This window comes from Malaclemys terrapin, unplaced genomic scaffold (genome assembly GCF_027887155.1).
Source record: "Malaclemys terrapin pileata isolate rMalTer1 unplaced genomic scaffold, rMalTer1.hap1 scaffold_58, whole genome shotgun sequence".
NCBI classification, from domain to species: Eukaryota; Metazoa; Chordata; order Testudines; family Emydidae; genus Malaclemys; species Malaclemys terrapin.
In genome coordinates, this window is record NW_026530219.1 from 88218 (window position 1) to 106706 (window position 18489).

Below are 18489 nucleotides of genomic sequence, written 5' to 3' on the forward strand. Positions count from 1 at the left end.
CATTCCCTCCCCAGTCCCCCGCTGATAGCTGAGAATGGACACAACTCGCTGTAGAAATGGGGGTCCCCCGCCCCCCCTACTAACACCTGGGGGCTGGGAATGGACACAGATCATGACGGAAATGGGGAACCCCCCAGGAAGCCCCGACTAACGCTACTGGCTGAGACTGGCCCCAACTTGCTGCAGGAATTGGGGGGACCCTGGAGAGCTCAGCTGAGAACAGGGGCCTCAGTGCACAGATGGGGGACCCACCCACGTCCCCCCCCCACACACCAACGACCAGGGGCTGAGACCAGGCCGGACTCGCTGCAGGAACGGGGAACCCCCCCACGCCTGAGACCAGCCACGCCTCCTGATGCCCCCGGGTGGGCAAAGACGGGGGCTCCTGCCCCCCCCCCCCCCAGAGCCGCCCGGGGGGGGGAATGGAGCCAGAGACTCAGAGTTTTCTAAGCTAATTCCTGATGTTTGTGAAAAAGTAAAAAAACTGCTGGGGCAAAGGGGGGTGACGGCTTCTGATTGGGGGGGCAGGAGCCAGGACTCCTGGGTTCACTCCGGGGTCTGGACTGGGCAGCGTCTCCCTGCGCCTCCGTTTCCCCCTCTGCCCCCCCCAGACATTTTATCCCAGCCAGAGACAGAGGCATCAACTCACTTTATTCTCCAGCTGCATGGGGGTGTGTGTGTAAATGGGGGTATAAATATGTGGGAGAGGGCGGGGGCAGGGGTTGGTGCCGGGGGGGGGTCATCCACCCACCACCTGTCCCTCTGTGACAGGCAGGGTTGCAAAGCCCCGCCTCTTCCTGCTCCATGACATCATCACAAGGCTCCCCGTGTGACATCATCAGTTCCTGGGAGTGTGACATCACTTCCTGCCTGTCGTGCTTTCCCATTGGGCGCTGTCACGTCTTGTCAATGATGTCAGAGCACCTGAGGCTGTCAGTGTCCTGGGTGACATCATTTCCTGTCCACTGGGTTGCACGTTATGACATCACCGCCTTCCGTGTGACATCATTTCCAGGCTGCGACATCAGCATCCCGTGGGCATGTCACCACGCCACGGTGTGACCTCACTTCCTGTCTCTGACATCATCCTCCGGCGCTCGCTCTGCCCGCCTGGTGATGTCACAGCCCGGCATGGCCACACCCCTCTGCTGTCCAATCCGAGCCCCCTCCCCAGCAGCGCCCCGGGGGCGGAGTCACTGCACCGGGGAGGCGGAGTCACTGCACCAGGGCGGCGTCCGATTGGCCGGGAGCCCAGGGCCGGTGGGGCGCGAGGCAGGGGGCGGGCGGCTCCGGCTGCTCCAAGAGGGGGTGGCGCCTGGGGGGGCGGCGGGGCGGGGGGCCCAGGCGGGGGTCGTCCAGCAGGCGGAGCAGGTCGTGGTGGGCGCGGGAGAGGGCGGCGTCGCGGGGCAGGTGACCCAGCTCGTCCGGGAGCTGCCGGCTCGCCCGGTGCCGGAGCAGGATCCGCACCACGTCCGCGCTGCCCTCCCGGGCCGCCAGGAACAGCGGGGTCTGCGCCTGCGGGCACAGGGGGGTCAGGACACGCGGGGGGGCTGGGAGCCAGGACTCCTGGGCTCTCTGCCCGGCTCTGGGAGGGGAGTGGGGGCTGGTGGGTTAGAGCAGGGGGGCTGGGAGCCAGGACTCCTGGGTTCTCTCCCCGGCTCTAGGAGGGGAGTGGGGGCTGGTGGGTTAGAGCAGGGGGGGCTGGGAGCCAGGACTCCTGGGTTCTCCCTGGCTCTGGGAAGGGAGGGGGGCTGGTGGGTTAGAGCAGGGGGGGCTGGGAGCCAGGACTCCTGGGTTCTCTCCCTGGCTCTGGGAGGGGAGGGGGGCTGGTGGGTTAGAGCAGGGGGGGCTGGGAACCAGGACTCCTGGGTTCTCTCCCCAGCTCTGGGAGGGGAGTGGGGCCTAGTGGTTAGAGCAGGGGGGGCTGGGAGCCAGGACTCTGGGGTTCTCCCCTGACTGTGCTAATGGAGGACCCCACCCCCCCAGTCCGGGCCCCGTTACCCGGTTGTCCTGGGCGTCCTTGCTGGCGCCGCTCCGGAGCAGGGCGAGGGCGGCCTGGGCGTTATTCACAGCTGCAGCCCAGTGCAGGGCCGTCTTCCCTGCCAGGCAAGGGCGGGGTGAGACAGCGGAGCCAGGACCCCCGGCCTGCCCCCCCCACCCCTTCTCTGCGGCCCCCCCCGGCACCCTCTGCCCACAGCCCAGCCCCCTGGCGCCCCCTGCTGGCCCCGTCCCCCTCGCCCAGGCCCCCGGCGCCCCCTGCTGACCCCACTTGTCGGCGGCATTGACAGCCGCCCCGCCCCGCAGCAGCTCCTCCGTCCCACTCTCCACCGCCAGGCGCGTGGCCAGGATCAGGGGGGTGGCACCGTCGCTCATCCGGGCGTCCAGGTCCGTCTGCCGGCAGCGAATCAGGATCTGGAGGGGGGAGGGGTGTGTGCGTGTGACATTAGGGGCGGGGCCTCCAGCCCCATTCCCCGCCCCCTACCCCATGTGGCATGGGGCATGGTTCTGTGGCGCAGCCATCTTGGATTGTCCCCCATTCCCCAGCTAGGGCCCACTGGGATCTGCCCCCTGCCTGGAATTTCACACTTGATTTCTGCCCTGGGAACGGGGCGGGGGGGGGAGTCGTACCAGAGTGGGAGGGCTGCGGGTTTGGGACTGGGGGGCCGTCTGGGAGGGGGAGGTTAGGGGGTTGTGGCTGGATGCTGCAGAGATCGGGGCGTGGTTTGCACCAGCCATCAGTAGGGCTCAGAGTGAACAGCCCAACTCGGGGCAGGTGGGGACAGACAGAGTAGCAACATCCAGCTCTCTGCAGGACTAGACAGGGACTTGGGGGACAGATCCCCCATTCCTGTCCCCCACCTCCCACCACCCTGCCCCCGCACCTGGCAGGCCCCCAGGGCATCGGCCCCAATGGCACTGTGCAGGGGGCTGCGCCCCGCCCGGTCCCGTGTGTTGGGGTTGGCACCGGCATCCAGGAGGCTGCGGACGGCGCTGGCCCGGGCGAAGCGGGCGGCCAGGTGCAGGGCCGTCTCCCCCGTCGCATCCGTCTGGGCGTCCAGCTGCGCCCCCTGCGCCAGCAGCTCCCCCACGGTGCCCCCCGCGCACACCGCTGCCATCAGCGGCGTCACCCCATCTGCCATGGTGCCGAGAGACAAGCGTCAGGACGGGGGCAGGACTTCCCCCTTTCCCTGCCTGCCCTGGGGCGGGCTTCCTGTTTTCCCACTTCCTGTGGGTGGGACTTACCTCCGTCACCGAATCCCTATAGGGCGGGACTTCCTCTTTTCCCCACCTGCCCTGGGGGGCTTCCTGTTTTCCCACTTCCTGTGGGCAGCACTTCCCCCTCTCAGCCAACCTCTAGCATGGGACTTCCTCTTGCCATGGGGGGCGGGACTTCCCCTTCCTCTGCAGGCCGGGACTCCCTCCTTTCACTCACTTCCTGCAGGGCAGGAATTCCCATGTGTAGTGGGCGGAACTTCCTCCTTTCCTCTGGGTGAAACTTCCTGTGGGCAGGACATCACCCTATCATCCCCCCGGGTGGGAATTCCCACTTCCTGTGGGCAGGGTTTCCTCCCCACCCTGTACTAATTCTGCGTATGTTTGAGGATACTGGGAGGGGGGACCCCACCCTGCCCCTCACCTGGCCCCCTGGTGTCGAGGTCCCGCCCCTCGGGGTCCTCGTCCTGGGGCGGGGTCAGCATGATGCATTGTGGGATGGGAGCCCCGGCACGCAGGTGCTTGGGTGTCCATTGCCGGCAGTCCTGGTCCGAGGGGGGGGCGTCAGCCTGGCAGGAGGGGGATGGGGATTAATGGCCCCCCAAGTGTTATCGCCTCCCCACCAACCCCTGGCTTTGGGGCTCCCAGCCCCTCCCTCCGGGCAATGCCCCCAACCTCTCAATGGGAAGACGGGTCCCTGCCTGGCCCCCCGGGGCTCCCAGCCCAGTTGGGGTCACCCCGATACCTCGATTTCCTGAGAGGTCGGCTGCCCGTCGTCCTCCAACTCGGGGTCCAGCTTCAGAGGCCTGGGAAGGAGAAGTGGGGTGAGTGTCCCAGCCTGGCCCCCCAGGGGGTGCTGGGGGGGGGTGTCGCTATGTCACTCACTTCAGCCCGATGGCATCCTCTCCGACGGGGTCCCGGCGGCGCCGGGCGTTGGGGTCCCGGGGGCGGGCGAACCCCGCGGGTAGCCAGAGCACCCCCTGTTTCCTCGTCCCCCGGCGGCGCAGCCGGAGCCCGACCACGGCCCCCAGGGCCAGCACCAGCCCCCCCGCGAGCAGGCTGCCGAGCAGGGGCCAGGGCAGCCGTGGGGCAGAGGCCTGGGGTTCTGGGGGGGGGGGGAGAGGCAGGGGGTGAAATTGGGGGCACAGGCTGACCCCCAATGACGGATCCTCCCCCACACCCCTCTTGGGACCCCTTCCCAACCTGGCCCCACTACCCCCCACCACTGCCTTGACCCCTCCCTGTCCCCCCTGGCCTGCCCCCCCTTGAGTATCCCTCCACGATCCCCCCCAGCCTGTGCCCCCACTGCCCTGCCCCCTCCCCAGCCCCCGCTTACCGCTGCTGGCCTCTTCGACCCACACGGCCGCCAGGGGGTGGGGGGTCAGCGCCCCCAGAGCGTTGGAGGCGGCCAGCGCCCCCAGGAAGCGCCGGGCGCCCTCGGGGGTTGTCAGGCAGCGCCCGGCGCAGCGGGACCCGTCCACCACCAGGAACACGACGGACCTGGGGGGCGGCGCGGGGTCAGGGGCTGCTGGAAAGGGAGGTTTTGGGGAGCAGGGTCTCTCCCTATGGGGGTGGGGTCCGTGTTGGGACAGGGTGTTGATTGGGGAATCGGGAGTGGGAGGGATTGGGGGGGTCTCACCCGATGGTGTCCCTCTCCCCCATGGCAGGTCCCCGCAGTTGGCTGGGGATTCAGGGGCTGTGGAGATTGGGGGTGGGGCAATGGGGGATTTGGAAGGTCGAAGGGATTTGGGGGGTCAGGGTGTGTGGATTTTGGGGTGCAGGAATGCAGGATTTGGGGGTCAGGGGATGGGGGATTTGGAAGGTCAGGGTGTGTGGATATTGGGGTGTGGGAATGCGGGATTTGGGGGTTCAGGGGAGTCTCACTCACCCGATGGCATCCGTCTCCCCCTCCTGGCCGGCTGCGGTGGGCGCAGGGTGTGGGGCAGGGCGGGGGGGCCTCCGGCCGGTGCGGTTCCCCCCGCCTGGCCCCTCGCGCCCTGTGTAGGGGTACAGCCTGGGCCGGCCCTGGGGGTCGCGCCGGGGGCTCAGCCCCACACGCAGGGCCAGCGCCAGGGCGTGGAGAAGGCCGGGCAGGGCCGGGGGGGGCAGGGCGGCCGCCAGCCCCAGGGTGGCCCCCTCCCCCGCCGGCCCGGCCCCCCCCAGGGCGCAGTCCCCCCCGTCCCAGCCGCACTCGGGGGTCAGGCAGCCCCGGTCGCAGTGTCCGTTGGCAAAGTGGTCGTGGCAGTAGTGGGCGTAGGCCAGGCTGGTGGCAGAGACACGGGTTGGGGGTACCCTGCAGAGCTCCCCGGACCCACCCCCCACAGCCCCCCCGGGTCCCCCAGATTCCCCCAATCCACCCCCCACAGAGCCCCCCAGGATCTGCCCCCGCAGCCCCCCGGTCACACTTGGAGACACCCCCTGAACCCCCAATCCCTCTCAGCCCCCAATGTTCCCCCGCCCGGCAGCCCCCCAGATGCACCCACTCCCCATCCCCCCGATGAGACCCCCCCATCGCAGACCCCATCCCCCCACCCCAGCAGCGAGTCCGAGCTCAAAGCCGGCCCCGTTCCCCGCCCCAGCCCAGCCCGGCGCCCCCCGAGGCCCCTCACCTGCAGGTGGCCGGGCGGCAGTCGTACCCGTCGTACAGACAGGCCTCGCTGTCGCACTGGGGCTGGCAGCGCCCGTCGCGGAAGCCCGGCTGGCACAGCTCCGGGCACCCCGCCCAGGGCTCCAGCACCCCCAGCGAGCAGTCACCCCCGTCCCAGGCGCTGGAGGGGGAGCTGCAGGCCGGGTGGCAGATGCCATCCCCCGCCAGCTCCCTGCAGGGCCCCCCCCGCCCCAGGCTGGGGGCAGGCCGAGCCGCCAGGGGGGCAGGGCGCCGGGGGGCGGGGCTGGAGGCAATCGGGGCCCCCGTAGCCTCCCGGGCAGAGGCAGCGGGGACCGGCCGGGGGCTGGACACACACCCCTTTGTGGTGGCAGTAGTGGGATCCACAGGGGGGCAGCTGGACGTCGCAGGTGGCACCGCTGTAACCCTGGGGGTGCGGAAAGAGGTGGGGGTCAGATGGATAATGAGGAAAGGGACCCAGGCATCCGGCAAGGGAGAGGCAAAAGGACCCAAGTGTCCGGCAGGGGAAGGGGAGCAGGGAAAGGATCCAGGAATCTGGCGATGGAGGGGGAAAGGGACCCAGGCATCAGGGGCGGGGGAATGGGGAGCGGTGAAAGGACCCAGGCGTCCGGCAGGGAATGGAGAGCGGGGAAAGGACCCAGGCGTCCGGTAGTGGAGGGGGAAAAGGACCCAGGCATTTGGGTCAGGGGAGGAGGGAGTGGGGAAAGGACCCAGGCGTCCGGGGGAGCTCACCGAAGGGCAGCGGCAGGTGAAGCCGGAGGGGGTGCTGGCCGTCACAGCGCAGGTCCCCCCCATTGGCACATGGGTTTGATTGGCAGCTGTCAATCACTGACTCACACCGGGATCCTGGCGGGGGGGCACAGGAGAGTTAGAACAGGCCGTCCCTGGAGCCCCCCCGCCGCCCAACAACCCCCCTCGACCGCCCCCACTCCCAACGAACCCTTCCCCATCCTGCCCTGGCCCCCCGCCCCTCCCCCGCCCACTTACCGTGCGTGCTGGGGGGGCAGGCGCAGTAGGGGCCGGTGGGGCGCTGGGAGCAGGTGCCCCCGTTCTGGCAGGGCAGGGGTTGGCAGGGCCCCCCAGGCCCCGGCTCTGAGCAGTTCACCCCGTGCTGCCCGGGCGGGCACTACAATGGGGAGAGGTCAGGGGTCAGCCCAGGCAGGGTCCCCCCCCAGCACAGGGCCGAGGGACCCCGGCGTCCGGGCAGGGACCCCGGCGTCCGCGCAGCTCACCTGGCAGACGTAGCCCCCAGGCCGGGCCAGGCAGGTGGCCCCGTGTTCGCATGGGTCCGGTTGGCACCGATTGGCCTCCTGGCGGCAGGATGGGCCCCCCCAGCCCGGCAGGCAGGAGCAGCGCGGGGTCCCCGCCCCGTCCACGCAGTGCCCCCCCGTTCCCGCACAGCTCCTCCAGCCGCACCCCTGGGGGCAGAGCAGGGCAGTGAGCCCCCGGCTGGAGCTGCCCCCCCCACCTCCCAGAGCCCCCCTTTCCCTCCCCCACTGCCTCCACCCCTCCTCATGCTCCTGCTACCCCCTCCCCCAGCATCCCCCAGTCCCCCTCCCCCACTCCCCTCATTCCTTTTCCTTGAACCCCCAGACCTCCGGCCCCCCATTCCTCCCTCCAGCCCCCCCTCGGCACCTCGTCTCTGGGCGGCCGCCTGGCAGGGGCTCTGCGGCTCCTGGCATAGGGGCCCCCCCCAGGCTGGGGGGCAGCGGCAGCGGGGTGGGGAGGGGCCGCCCAGCTGGCAGCGCCCCCCGTTCTGGCATGGGGGGCAGCGGGGGGGCAGCGGCGTCTGGGGGAGAGACAGAGACCATCAGGGAGAACCCCCAGCCCCTCAGTGGGGAGACACTGTATCCCCCTCCCCCCCTGCCCCTTTCCCCTCCCTGCTCCCCTCCCCCCCTGCCCCTCACCTGGCAGCGCTCCCCTCCCCCCTGCCCCTTTCCCCTCCCTGCTCCCCTCCCCCCCCTGCCCCTCACCTGGCAGCGCTCCCCACTGAATGCCGGGGGGCAGAGGCAGCTGAAGGATCCGGCCCCGTCCAGGCAGGACCCACCGTTCCCGCAGGGATCTGGGGGAGAGCTGGGGTCAGTGCCACCCCCTACAGTGCCCCTCGGCCCCAGCCCCCCAGCCTCCCAGCCCTGAGACCCCCCCACCTCCTTAGCCCCAGCCCATCCCGGTACCGGCCTCCCTGCCCCCCAGCCCTGAGACCCCCCCCAGCCCCTTAGTCCCCCCCTCATGTCCCCCAGACCTGAGTCCCCCCACCCAATGACCCCCCCGGTCCCCCCCACTCACTGGGGGCGCACTGGTCCAGGTCGCTCTCACAACGCTCCCCGCTGAACCCTGGGGGGCAGAGGCAGAGGTACCCCACAGGGCTGTTCTGGCAGGTGCCCCCGTTCCGACACGGCCCCCCCCGGCACCCGTCCAGCTCCTCCTCGCACCTCACACCTGGGGGCAGAGACAGAGCGGGGAACCCAGGGCAGGGCTGGGCTGACAGGGGGCTGCGGGTCGGGATTGAGGGGCACCGGGGGAGCAGGGGCTGCGGGTCAGGAGTGGGGGGCACTGGGGGAGCCGGGGGCTGCGGGTCAGGAGTGGGGGGCGCCGGGGGAGCCGGGGGCTGTAGGTCAGGAGTGGGGGGCGCCGGGGGAGCAGGGGGCTGCGGGTCAGGAGGGGGGGCGCCGGGCAGAGCTGGGGGGCTGCGGATCAGGAGTGAGGGGCGCCAGGGGAGCCGGGGGCTGCGGGTCGGGAGTGAGGGGCACCGGGCAGAGCTGGGGGGCTGCGGGTCGGGAGTGGGGGTCGGGAGTGGGGGGGCCATTACCTGTGAACCCCTGGGGGCAGGTGCAGCTGTAGCCGTGGGGCTGGGGCTGGCAGGTCGCCCCCTGGGGGCAGGGCCCCGAATCGCAGTGGTCGATCTCGGCCGAGCAGTCCCGGCCCGTCCAGCCGGGGGCGCAGACGCACAGAGCCCTGTGTGAGGCAGGGGGGCGGGGTCAGTGTGAGGTTCCGCCCCCCAACCCCGGCCCCCCCTTACCCACCCCCCAGCCCCGGCCCCCCTTACCCCTGCGGGTGGCTCTGGCAGGTGCCCTGGGCGCAGGGCCACTGGCTGCAGGCGTCGCTCCAGGGGGCGCAGTCGGGGCCCGTGAAGCCCGGGGGGCAGAGGCAGGAGAAGCCACCCGCGATCTCCAGGCAGGTGCCCCCCCGGCAGGGGTCACTGGCGCAGGCCCCCACCTCTTCCAGGCAGCGCGGCCCCTCGAACCCTGGGGCGACGGGGGGGTCAGGGGGGCTCCAACCCAGCTCCCCAGTCCCTGCCCCACGTCCCCCAGGGGAATCCCCCAAATCCGCCCCCCTATGCCCGTGTCCCCTGGGTCCTTGTACCCCCAAATCTACACTCCCCTGTCCCAGTTCTAATGTCCCCCAACAGAGACAGATCCCCCAAGTCCCGGTCCATGCCCAGCCCCCCCCCCGAGACAGCCCCCACCCCCCCATTCCCGGTCCATGCCCAGCCCCCCAGATCCCGGTCCATGCCCAGCCCCCCCATGACAGCCCCCAGCCCCCCAGATCCCAGTCCATGCCCAGCCCCCCCATGGCAGCCCCCAGCCCCCCAGATCTCGGTCCATGTCCAGCCCCCCGAGACAGCCCCCAGCCCCCCCAAGGCAGCCCCCAGCCCCCCAGATCCCAGTCCATGCCCAGCCCCCCCATGGCAGCCCCCAGCCCCCCAGATCTCGGTCCATGTCCAGCCCCCCGAGACAGCCCCCAGCCCCCCAGATCCCAGTCCATGCCCAGCCCCCTCATGGCAGCCCCCAGACCCCCAGATCCCAGTGGGTGTCTCACCAGGGGGGCAGTGGCAGCGGAAGGCCCCCGTCCCGGCCTGGCAGCGCCCCCCGTTCCCGCAGGGGTGACTGGCGCAGGGGTCGGCCTCTCGCTCGCATGTGGGCCCCAGGGAGCCTGGGGGGCAGAGGCACTGGAAGTGGCCAAGCAGGTCCAGGCAGGGCGCCCCCCGCAGGCAGGGCTGGCTCAGACACTCGTTCACGTCGGCCTCGCAGCGGGACCCCGTGTAGCCGGCCGGGCAGCGGCACCGGAAGGAGCCCACGGTGTTCTCACAGCGCCCGCCGTGCTCGCACGGCTCCGCGCCTGGGGGAGGGGCGTCAGGGGGCTGGCGTGGGGCCAACACGGCAATGACACACGATGAACACGCCTGGACACGGGGGGCCAGGCACTGACACGCGATGAACACGCCTGGACATGGGTCCATGTGCAGACATGCGGACATGCCTGGAAACGGGGAGCCATGCACCGACACACGATGAACATGCCTGGACACGGGGGGGCAGGCACCAACACACAATGAACACGCCTGGACTCAGGGGCCATGTGCAGACACACGATCAACACGCCTGGACACGGGGGGCCATGAACCAACATGTGATGAACATGCGTGGACTTGGGGGGGGCACGCAATGACATGTGATGGACACATGTAGACAACACACACAGACACACATGGAAAATATGCCCAGACATGTAATGCACACACACAGTCATGTGATGCAGATGAAGGCACACAAACAACACAAATGTGCATGTCCACACAGACACACAGGATGGTGCATAAACGTGCAAAGCACACGCACAGACACAGGGCAACAGGCAGAGATTTAATTCACGGGCCTGGCCCACATGCTCAGCGACACGGGACCAGCACCGACGTGCCGTTCACGTGACATGCGGGCAGAGACACGCAGCTGATCGTGCCCTGCCTGTGCCCGACCCCCGGTCTCACTCACCCAGCTGGCACTCGTCCAGGTCCTGGTGGCAGGTGGGCCCGGTGGAGCCCGGCTGGCACACGCACACAGCCGAGCCCGTCAGGGGGTTGGTGTCGCACGAGGCCTCCGCGTGGCAGGGGCTGCTCAGGCAGACGTCGCTCAGGTGGCACAGGAGCCCTGGGGGCGTCAGATGGGGTGAGAGATGCTCCCACCCAGAGCCAGCCGCACCCAGATCGGGGCCTGCCCCATTCCCCACCCCCCTGAGCCAGCCAGTCCCCACCCTGGGGCCGGACGGGAGCCGGCGCCCCCTAGAGGGGACAGGCCCACCCCACTCCCCACCCCCCCGCCGGCCCCACCTGTGCGCCCCGGGGGGCACTGGCAGAGGAAGGTGCCCACACGGTCCAGGCAGGTGGCGCCGGGGAAGCAGGTGGCCGAGACGCAGTCGTCCACGTTGTGGCTGCAGCTGGTGCCCGACCAGCCGTTGACGCAGACGCAGCGGAAGCCCCCGGGCAGGTTGTGGCAGGTGCCGCCGTGGTGGCAGGGGGGGGGGGCCCGGCGCCAGGCACTCGTCCTCGTCCCCCGCACAGTCCCAGCCTGTGGGGAGCATGTCAGGATGCCGGGGGGGGCTAGTGGTTAGAGCGGGGGGGCTGGGAGCCAGAACTCCTGGGTTCTATCCCAGCTCTGGGAGGGGAGTGGGGGCTAGTGGTTAGAGCAGGGGGTACTGGGAGCCAGAACTCCTGGGTTCTCTCCCTGGCTCTGGGAGGGGAGTGGGGGCTGGTGGGTTAGAGCAGGGGGGCTGGGAGCCAGGACTCCTGGGTTCTCTCCCGGCTCTGGGAGGGCAGTGGGAGCTAGTGGTTAGAGCAGGGGGGGCTGGGAGCCAGGACTCCTGGTTCTCTCCCCAGCTCTGGGAGGGGAGTGGGGCCTGGTGGTTAGAGTGGGGGGGAGGGGGTCTGTGAGCCAGGACGCCTGGGTCCTGTCCCTAGTAAGGGATGGGGGGTGTCCTACTCACCCGTCCAGCCGGGGGGGCAGAGGCAGGAGTATGTCCCCACCCCGTCCTGGCAAGCCCCCCCGTTCCGGCAGTGGTGCTCCACGCAGTCGTCGGGGTTCACCTCACACAGCTGCCCCGTGTACCCTGGGGGGGGACAGAGAGAGACGCCCCCGGGGGGGGGTAATTCAGCCGCAGTCGCTCCCCTCCACAGCGGGCGGCCATGTTGGGAGCCACGGTTCCAGGGCGGAGGGGCTGGGGAGGTTGGCTATCTTGGAGACTGGCCTCCGGTGGTGCCTGCTGACCCCCCCACACCGAGTCCCCCCCATTCCCAGTCACCCCCAGGAACGGGTCTGGTTCTAATTAGCCCCGTCCCATAACGGCCCCGTTGAACATAACAGCTGGTGGGAGGAACCAAGAACATGGCGGCCATATTGGATTGGTCTGTCTAGGGGAAGGTGCCTCTGGGACGTTCTGAGTGTGATCTCATCTCTCACTGACAGGGCCAGGCCAGAGAGAGTCAATTCCCGCCGACACCCACCTGCCCCAGGGCCCAACTTCAGAGACTCGTTAGGAAGATCTGGGAACGAGCAGAGCTGGGAAACGCAGCCGCATCGTTAGGGAGACGGGAGCTGTGTGCTCAGGGCTTGGGGGGTCAGCAAAGTCTTGTCTATTGCTAGGGCTTCGATTCAAAGACCAAAACAGGGATATTAACATTTAGGGAGACACTGGCGGGAAATAGTGTCATTGTCTCTGTGTCTCTTTGAAGGTTGTGGTGACCTGGATCTGAACTGTTCAATGGATAAATGACCCTGTGCTAATTGCCAGGATGTTTAAAAGAAGGAGAGTTAGGCCTATTGTTTTCTCAGGCCGAAAGGCTGCTGGAAATGTGTAAGAACCCTGGGACATGATCCTGCTTCATCTCAGATCTGCTTTAGGTTTCAAGAGGGGGAAACCTTAAGCCACAAGGATTGAGATCTCCAGTCACTGACTGGAGTCACCCTGAATATGGACATTGGACTATAACCTCTGGACTATTTCTAAAAGGACTTTTGGCAACTACAAGCTCATCTCTGCTGTGTCTGAACCTCAAGAATTGAATTCAAGTCTGTCTGTAGATTGATCTTTTAACCAACACTCTCTCGCTTTTCTTTTTTAATAAATTTTAGTTTAGTTAATAAGAATTGGCTATAGTGTGTATTTTGGGTAAGATCTGAGTTATCATTGGACCTGGGTGTGTGGCTGATCCTTTGGGGTTGGAAGAACCTTTTCTTTTATATGATGAAGTAAGATTCTCAGTAATCATCATCATATCTGACGTGTGTCTGGACGGAGGCCTGAGGCTGGGCACTTTAAGGGAACTGCGTTGTTTGGACGTCTGAGTAACCAGTGAGGTTCTATAGAAGCTGTTTTGGGCTGGTTGGTAAATCTCAGCACTGGAGGATCCACCAGCGTTTGGGGTTTGTCTGCCCCGGTCTGTTTGCAGTTCACCCTCGTTGAGTGACCTCAGCTGGCTCCCACAGGCAGCACCGTTACAGCCTCGATGGGGCGGCCATATTGGATTGGTTCTGTCTAGGGGAAGGCATCTCAATGTGGCGGCCATATTGGATTGGCCCTGTCCGGGGGATGAGAAATGGATGGGGCGGCCCTACTGGGACGGTCCAGTCTACAGGAACGGGCCAGGGCCTGGCGGCCATATTGGGCACCAGCGGACGATACGTCACCTCGGCGGCCATGTTGAATGTCGGCCCCATGTGCAGCAAGGCGCCCCCGGCCCAGCCCCAGCCCCCGCCCCCGCCGCGGCGCAGCCCCCACCTGGCGGGCACAGGCAGCCGTGGAAGCCGCCGGGCAGGGGGCGGCAGGTCCCGCCGTGCAGACACAGCCCGGCGGAGCAGGGCCCGGCGCGGTGCTGGCACTGGGGGCCAGAGAAGCCGGGGGGGCAGAGGCAGCGGAAGGAGCCCAGGCTGTTGAGACAAGTGCCCCCGTTGGTGCAGGGCCCGGGGTCCCGGTAGCACTCGTTGACGTCGTGCTGGCAGGTGTGGCCGTCGAAGCCGGGCAGGCACTGGCACACGATGTGCGGGTAGGTGAGCAGGCAGGTGCCCCCGTTGGCGCAGGGGTTGGTGGGGCAGAAATCCATCAGCTGGCAGTTCTTCCCTGGACGGGACCCCGCATCAGAGCCACGGAGAGAACCCAGGAGTCCTGGCTCCCGCCCCCCTCCCAGAGCCACGGAGAGAACCCAGGAGTCCTGGCTCCTGCCCCACTCCCAGAGCCGGGGAGAGAACCCAGGAGTCCTGGCTCCCAGCCCCCCACCCCCTTGCTCTAACCACCAGCCCCCACTCCCCTCCCAGAGCCGGTGAGAGAACCCAGGAGTCCTGGCTCCCGCCCCCCTCCCAGAGCCAGGGAGAGAACCCAGGAGTCCTGGCTCCTGCCCCACTCCCAGAGCCGGGGAGAGAACCCAGGAGTCCTGGCTCCCAGCCCCCCACCCCCTTGCTCTAACCACCAGCCCCCACTCTCCTCCCAGAGCCGGGGAGAGAACCCAGGAGTCCTGGCTCCTGCCCCCCTCCCAGAGCCGGGGAGAGAACCCAGGAGTCCTGGCTCCCGCCCCTGCTGCTCTAACCCACCTGCCCCCACTCCCCTCCCAGAGCCGGGCAGAGAACCCAGGAGTCCTGGCTCCCAGCCCCCCACCCCCCTGCTCTAACCACCAGCCCCCACTCCCCTCCCAGAGCTGGGATAGAACCCATGCGTCCGGGCACCTACCTGTCCATCCTTCCATGCACAGGCAGCGGTACTGGGCGCTGGACAGGCGCTGGCAGGTGCCGCGTTTCTGGCAGGGCGAGGGGAAGCAGGGGTCACCCACGGCCCCCTGGCACTCGTCCCCGGTGAACCCTGGGGGGCAGGAGCAGGTGTAGGTGGGGGGCACCGAGGGGTGGAAGAGCCGGGGGAAGCAGGTGCCCCCATTCCGGCAGCGCCCGGGGCGGCACGGGTCCTGGAACTGGCACGACTCCCCCACAAAGCTGGGGGGGCAGCTGGGGAGAGAGAACCCAGGAGTCCAGTGAGGGGAGAGAGAGTTAAGCCCCCCATTTTCCCTCCCCCCAAAACCCACCAATCAGCTCCCTCCCCCTGGGTTCCCCTCAACTCACAGGCAGGAGCGGCTCCCATCGGGGTGTGCCAGGCAGGTGCCCCCGTTCGTGCAGGGATCCCGGGCGCAGGTCAGACCTGGGGGGGGGGGTGGACAGACTGATGGCAGGGGTCAGAATACCCTCAGACATGGAGACCCCATCTCCCCAGCCCTCCACCCCTATCCCAGAGCCCCGGCTGTACCTCGCCCAGGGGTCCTTATCCCGGGATAAGCCCCCGGTACAGACGCCCTTATCCTGGGATAAAGCAGCCAATCCCCCTTTAGCTCCGTCCCCCACAGGGACGGCTCCGCGCTGCCCCCCAGCCGGGGGATCTCCCACTGGGGACCGAACCAGCCGGCCCCACTATGGGCACAGAGAACCCAGGAGTCCTGCCAGGCACGGGGGCAGCTGCCCAGGGGGGGTCGAGCATTTCTGTTAATTGGTTTCCAGTTCTGGATGGGATGAAATGACGGAATATTGGGTGTGACGTAGCCCAGGGGAGCTTGACAATGCGACAGAAAATCCATCGCGTCAGAGGATACAGCGTTCAAACGTGTCGCATCAGCTGGGTTCGGATTTCATACACTGCACCCCCCGGGCCGAGAGCACGGAACGGAGCTGAGTTCACGGGATTATTTTAATATAATAGGACACGGAATACGAAAACATGAAAATAACCTTAACGTTCATAAATCTATTATACGCACGACTGAAATATTAGAGAGTGATTCAAATGTAAATATATTTGATAAGATATTTAATATGAACCATATTTGAAATATAATTGTGTATGTAAAATATATTACAATATTATATACAGCAAATAGTATAGTCAATATTTTAATCTTCAACATAATAGATACTTATAATATGAACACAATAGATCTTCTATTGAACCTTGATAGCTTGATCTGACTACATCATATGAAATGTCAAATATATAATTAATTTTAAGACTAGATTATTATATTGACCATTTTAATATATTATACTTATATAATAGCGATTCTATTTAATATTTATTAGAACATATATTAAGTATAATAGTATATATTCTTCAGTTTAGTGTGTAAACACACACACAATAATATATATTTTATATATATATAAAAATGAAATATTCAAACAATAGCTCTCATATTAGTATATGCCATTCAGTATAAGAATGTCAGTAATTAATGAGCAGTCTCTGTAACACCACCCCCTAGCGTACCCCTGGGGTTCTGTTTACTAGGGCACCATTCACTAGCGTTGCACCGAATAGCTAGTCCAGCGCAATGTGACACTGGCTCGTTCACGTGGCCGCTAGCAGTGGTAGTCACTAGGCCGTGTAAACGGAAGCGAAGTGACGCCCCCTGAGCACGCGGACACGACGCGATTTTACCTGGGCGAAAGGAGCGATTGGAAACAGCCAGACGGACCTTTCCCGGCCGCCATGACCCTGCCCCCCCATCCCAACCCCAGCATCTGCATTTCGAGGTCTCTGCATTTCTGTCCCAAAGCCGGGGGACGGGGGAGCCTGAGCCGTCACGGCCCTGCGGGCCCATCAGCGCATCGAATCCGACCTGCTGTACGGCCCAGGCCTGAGAACGTCCCCCGCTGCCCTGCCCCACACAGACACACACGGTCCCCAATACATCGCCAGCTCCTTGGGCACAGGGCTGGGTGCGAGCAGGCACGGGGGATTTCGCAGCCAGGAACTCGCCTGGGAAACAGGACTTGGTGCCATTTCTTCTCCTGAAGCCACCCAAGGACTGGCCACCGCTGGGCCTCCTCCACACACACACTGGCGAAAGGCCCCTTTATCCTGGGACAAGGGCCCCACCCAGGAGAGCAGAACCGGGAGGCCACGTGAGGACAAGGCCAGCGTTTAACCGCTGGACACAATCCTTCGCCAGCGAGGTGCCACTCACCCCCCAGACCGTGGTGCCAGCGTCCGTCACCCACCTGGGACCTCCTCAAAACCCAGAACCCCAGAAACGCCCAACGAGCTACCTCACAACCCTCCTGCTTTGCCACAGTGCCCGCAGGAGTCTCCTGCCGGTGCCCACTGCTGCCTTATGCCACCCGCCCAGGTGTTCCCAGGATCGCCCTCGTCTGGGCAGCCGGGAAAGGCACCCAGGTGCTCAGCGCATGGCCAGCAGCCCGGCTACAGGGATCAGCCCGGACGTCCCGGGTTTCGGGCCCTCGAGGTGGCAGCTGTCACCATCCAACAGGGCGGGGGGGGGGGGGGGCAGGGGTACCATGACCCAGCATTAGACTATAACAACTGAAGGAGGGCTGGCTCCCGGGACCCCCGGACTCACTCACTGGCCAAGTCACTCCTCGGTGTCTCGGTTTCCCCACCTGGACACTGGGGAGAATGATCCCCACCTGTGTTATAAGGCGCTCGGAGCTGTACAAAGGAGGTTGGCTTCTTAATCCCTATTGCACAGATGGGGAAACAGAGGCATGGGGCAGGGAAAGGAACTTGGCCAAGGTCACCCAGCACAGCAGTGGCAGAGCTGGGGATGGAACCCAGGAGTCCTGGCACACTGGCCACTCCACTCCCCCTTAATTAAACAGCACTAATTACGCCCCCCCCCCTCGCTGCCCCTGGCGCCCGTTACCTGGCGTTTGTTCTCCTCTCCCTTGCCTGCCTTGGCACCAGCTCCCTCTGCCCATTAATTAACCTCGGTTCCTTCATTGCCATTAATTCCCTCTCGCCTCCTCCTGCAATTAAATTCCCACCCGTCAATTCTTTCATTTGCATTCACTAATGGGCAATAATCGCAGGCGGGCGCACGGGCATCCCCCGCCCTGTCGCTACTGGGCACCGATTCCACCCCCCCCGCTAATGAACGGGCGCCAATTATCCCCCCCTGCAGCCTTTGAATTCTTTATTAATCCACCCCCCCCACAGCCTTTTAATTCTTTATTAATCCGCCCCCCCCTGCAGCCTTTGAATTCTTTATTAATCCGCCCCCACTCTCCCCCAAGTCCTCCCGCATCCTGCCCCCCCAGTTCCTGTTGTTTTCCTGTTGTTCCCGATTCTGACTGTCCCGGCGGCATCCGGACCTCGGGGAGGGGTTCCGGGGCGGGGGCGCTGAGCGTGGGAATCAGTCGGGGGGGGGGGAACAATCACCCCCACTACACATGCGGTGCCAGCCAGGTACACACAGACACACACACACGGTGCCAGCCGGGGACACACACACACACACACACACAGTGCCAGCCGGGTGTACACACACACACAAACACACACGGTGCCAGCCAGGTACACACACAGACACACACACAGTGCCAGCCGGGTGTACACACACACAGACACACACACGATGCCAGCCAGGTGTACACACACACACAGTGCCAGCCGGGTACACACAGACACACACACACGGTGCCAGCCGGGTACACAAACACACAGACACACACACACAGTGCCCACCAGGTACACACAGACACACACACACGGTGCCAGCCGGGTGTACACACACATAGACACAGACACACAGTGCCTGCCGGGTACACACAGAACCACACACACGGTGCCAGCGGGGTACACAAACACACAGACACACACACACAGTGCCCACCAGGTACACACAGACACACACACACGGTGCCAGCCGGGTGTACACACACAGAACCACACACACGGTGCCAGCGGGGTACACACAGACACACACACACACGGTGCCAGCCACGTACACACACACACACAGTGCCAGCCATGCCCACCCCCAGGCAGCAGGTGCCCAGATAAGTCAGGGGGCTTCCGGGGGGGCTCCCACTCCCCAGCCTGCTCCCCCC

The 18489-nt window shown here is 65.8% G+C and overlaps 1 protein-coding gene across 1 annotated transcript; it reads right to left on the minus strand.

The window, feature by feature from the left end:
* Positions 1-27: 27 nt before the first annotated feature.
* Positions 28-17493, minus strand: NOTCH4 (notch receptor 4). The gene is given in 29 exon segments (XM_054015158.1): positions 28-1515; positions 2002-2099; positions 2265-2412; positions 2883-3133; positions 3638-3782; positions 3959-4019; positions 4099-4318; positions 4550-4950; positions 5102-5476; positions 5823-6103; positions 6106-6245; positions 6572-6685; positions 6827-6965; positions 7072-7174; positions 7176-7257; positions 7475-7628; positions 7813-7901; positions 8126-8278; positions 8649-8794; positions 8886-9084; positions 9659-9958; positions 10612-10767; positions 10947-11139; positions 11141-11184; positions 11600-11722; positions 13391-13729; positions 14333-14601; positions 14716-14791; positions 17304-17493. Coding segments are annotated over 29 exon segments (5154 nt in total). The 5' UTR covers positions 17359-17493; the 3' UTR covers positions 28-1215.
* Positions 17494-18489: the final 996 nt, after the last annotated feature.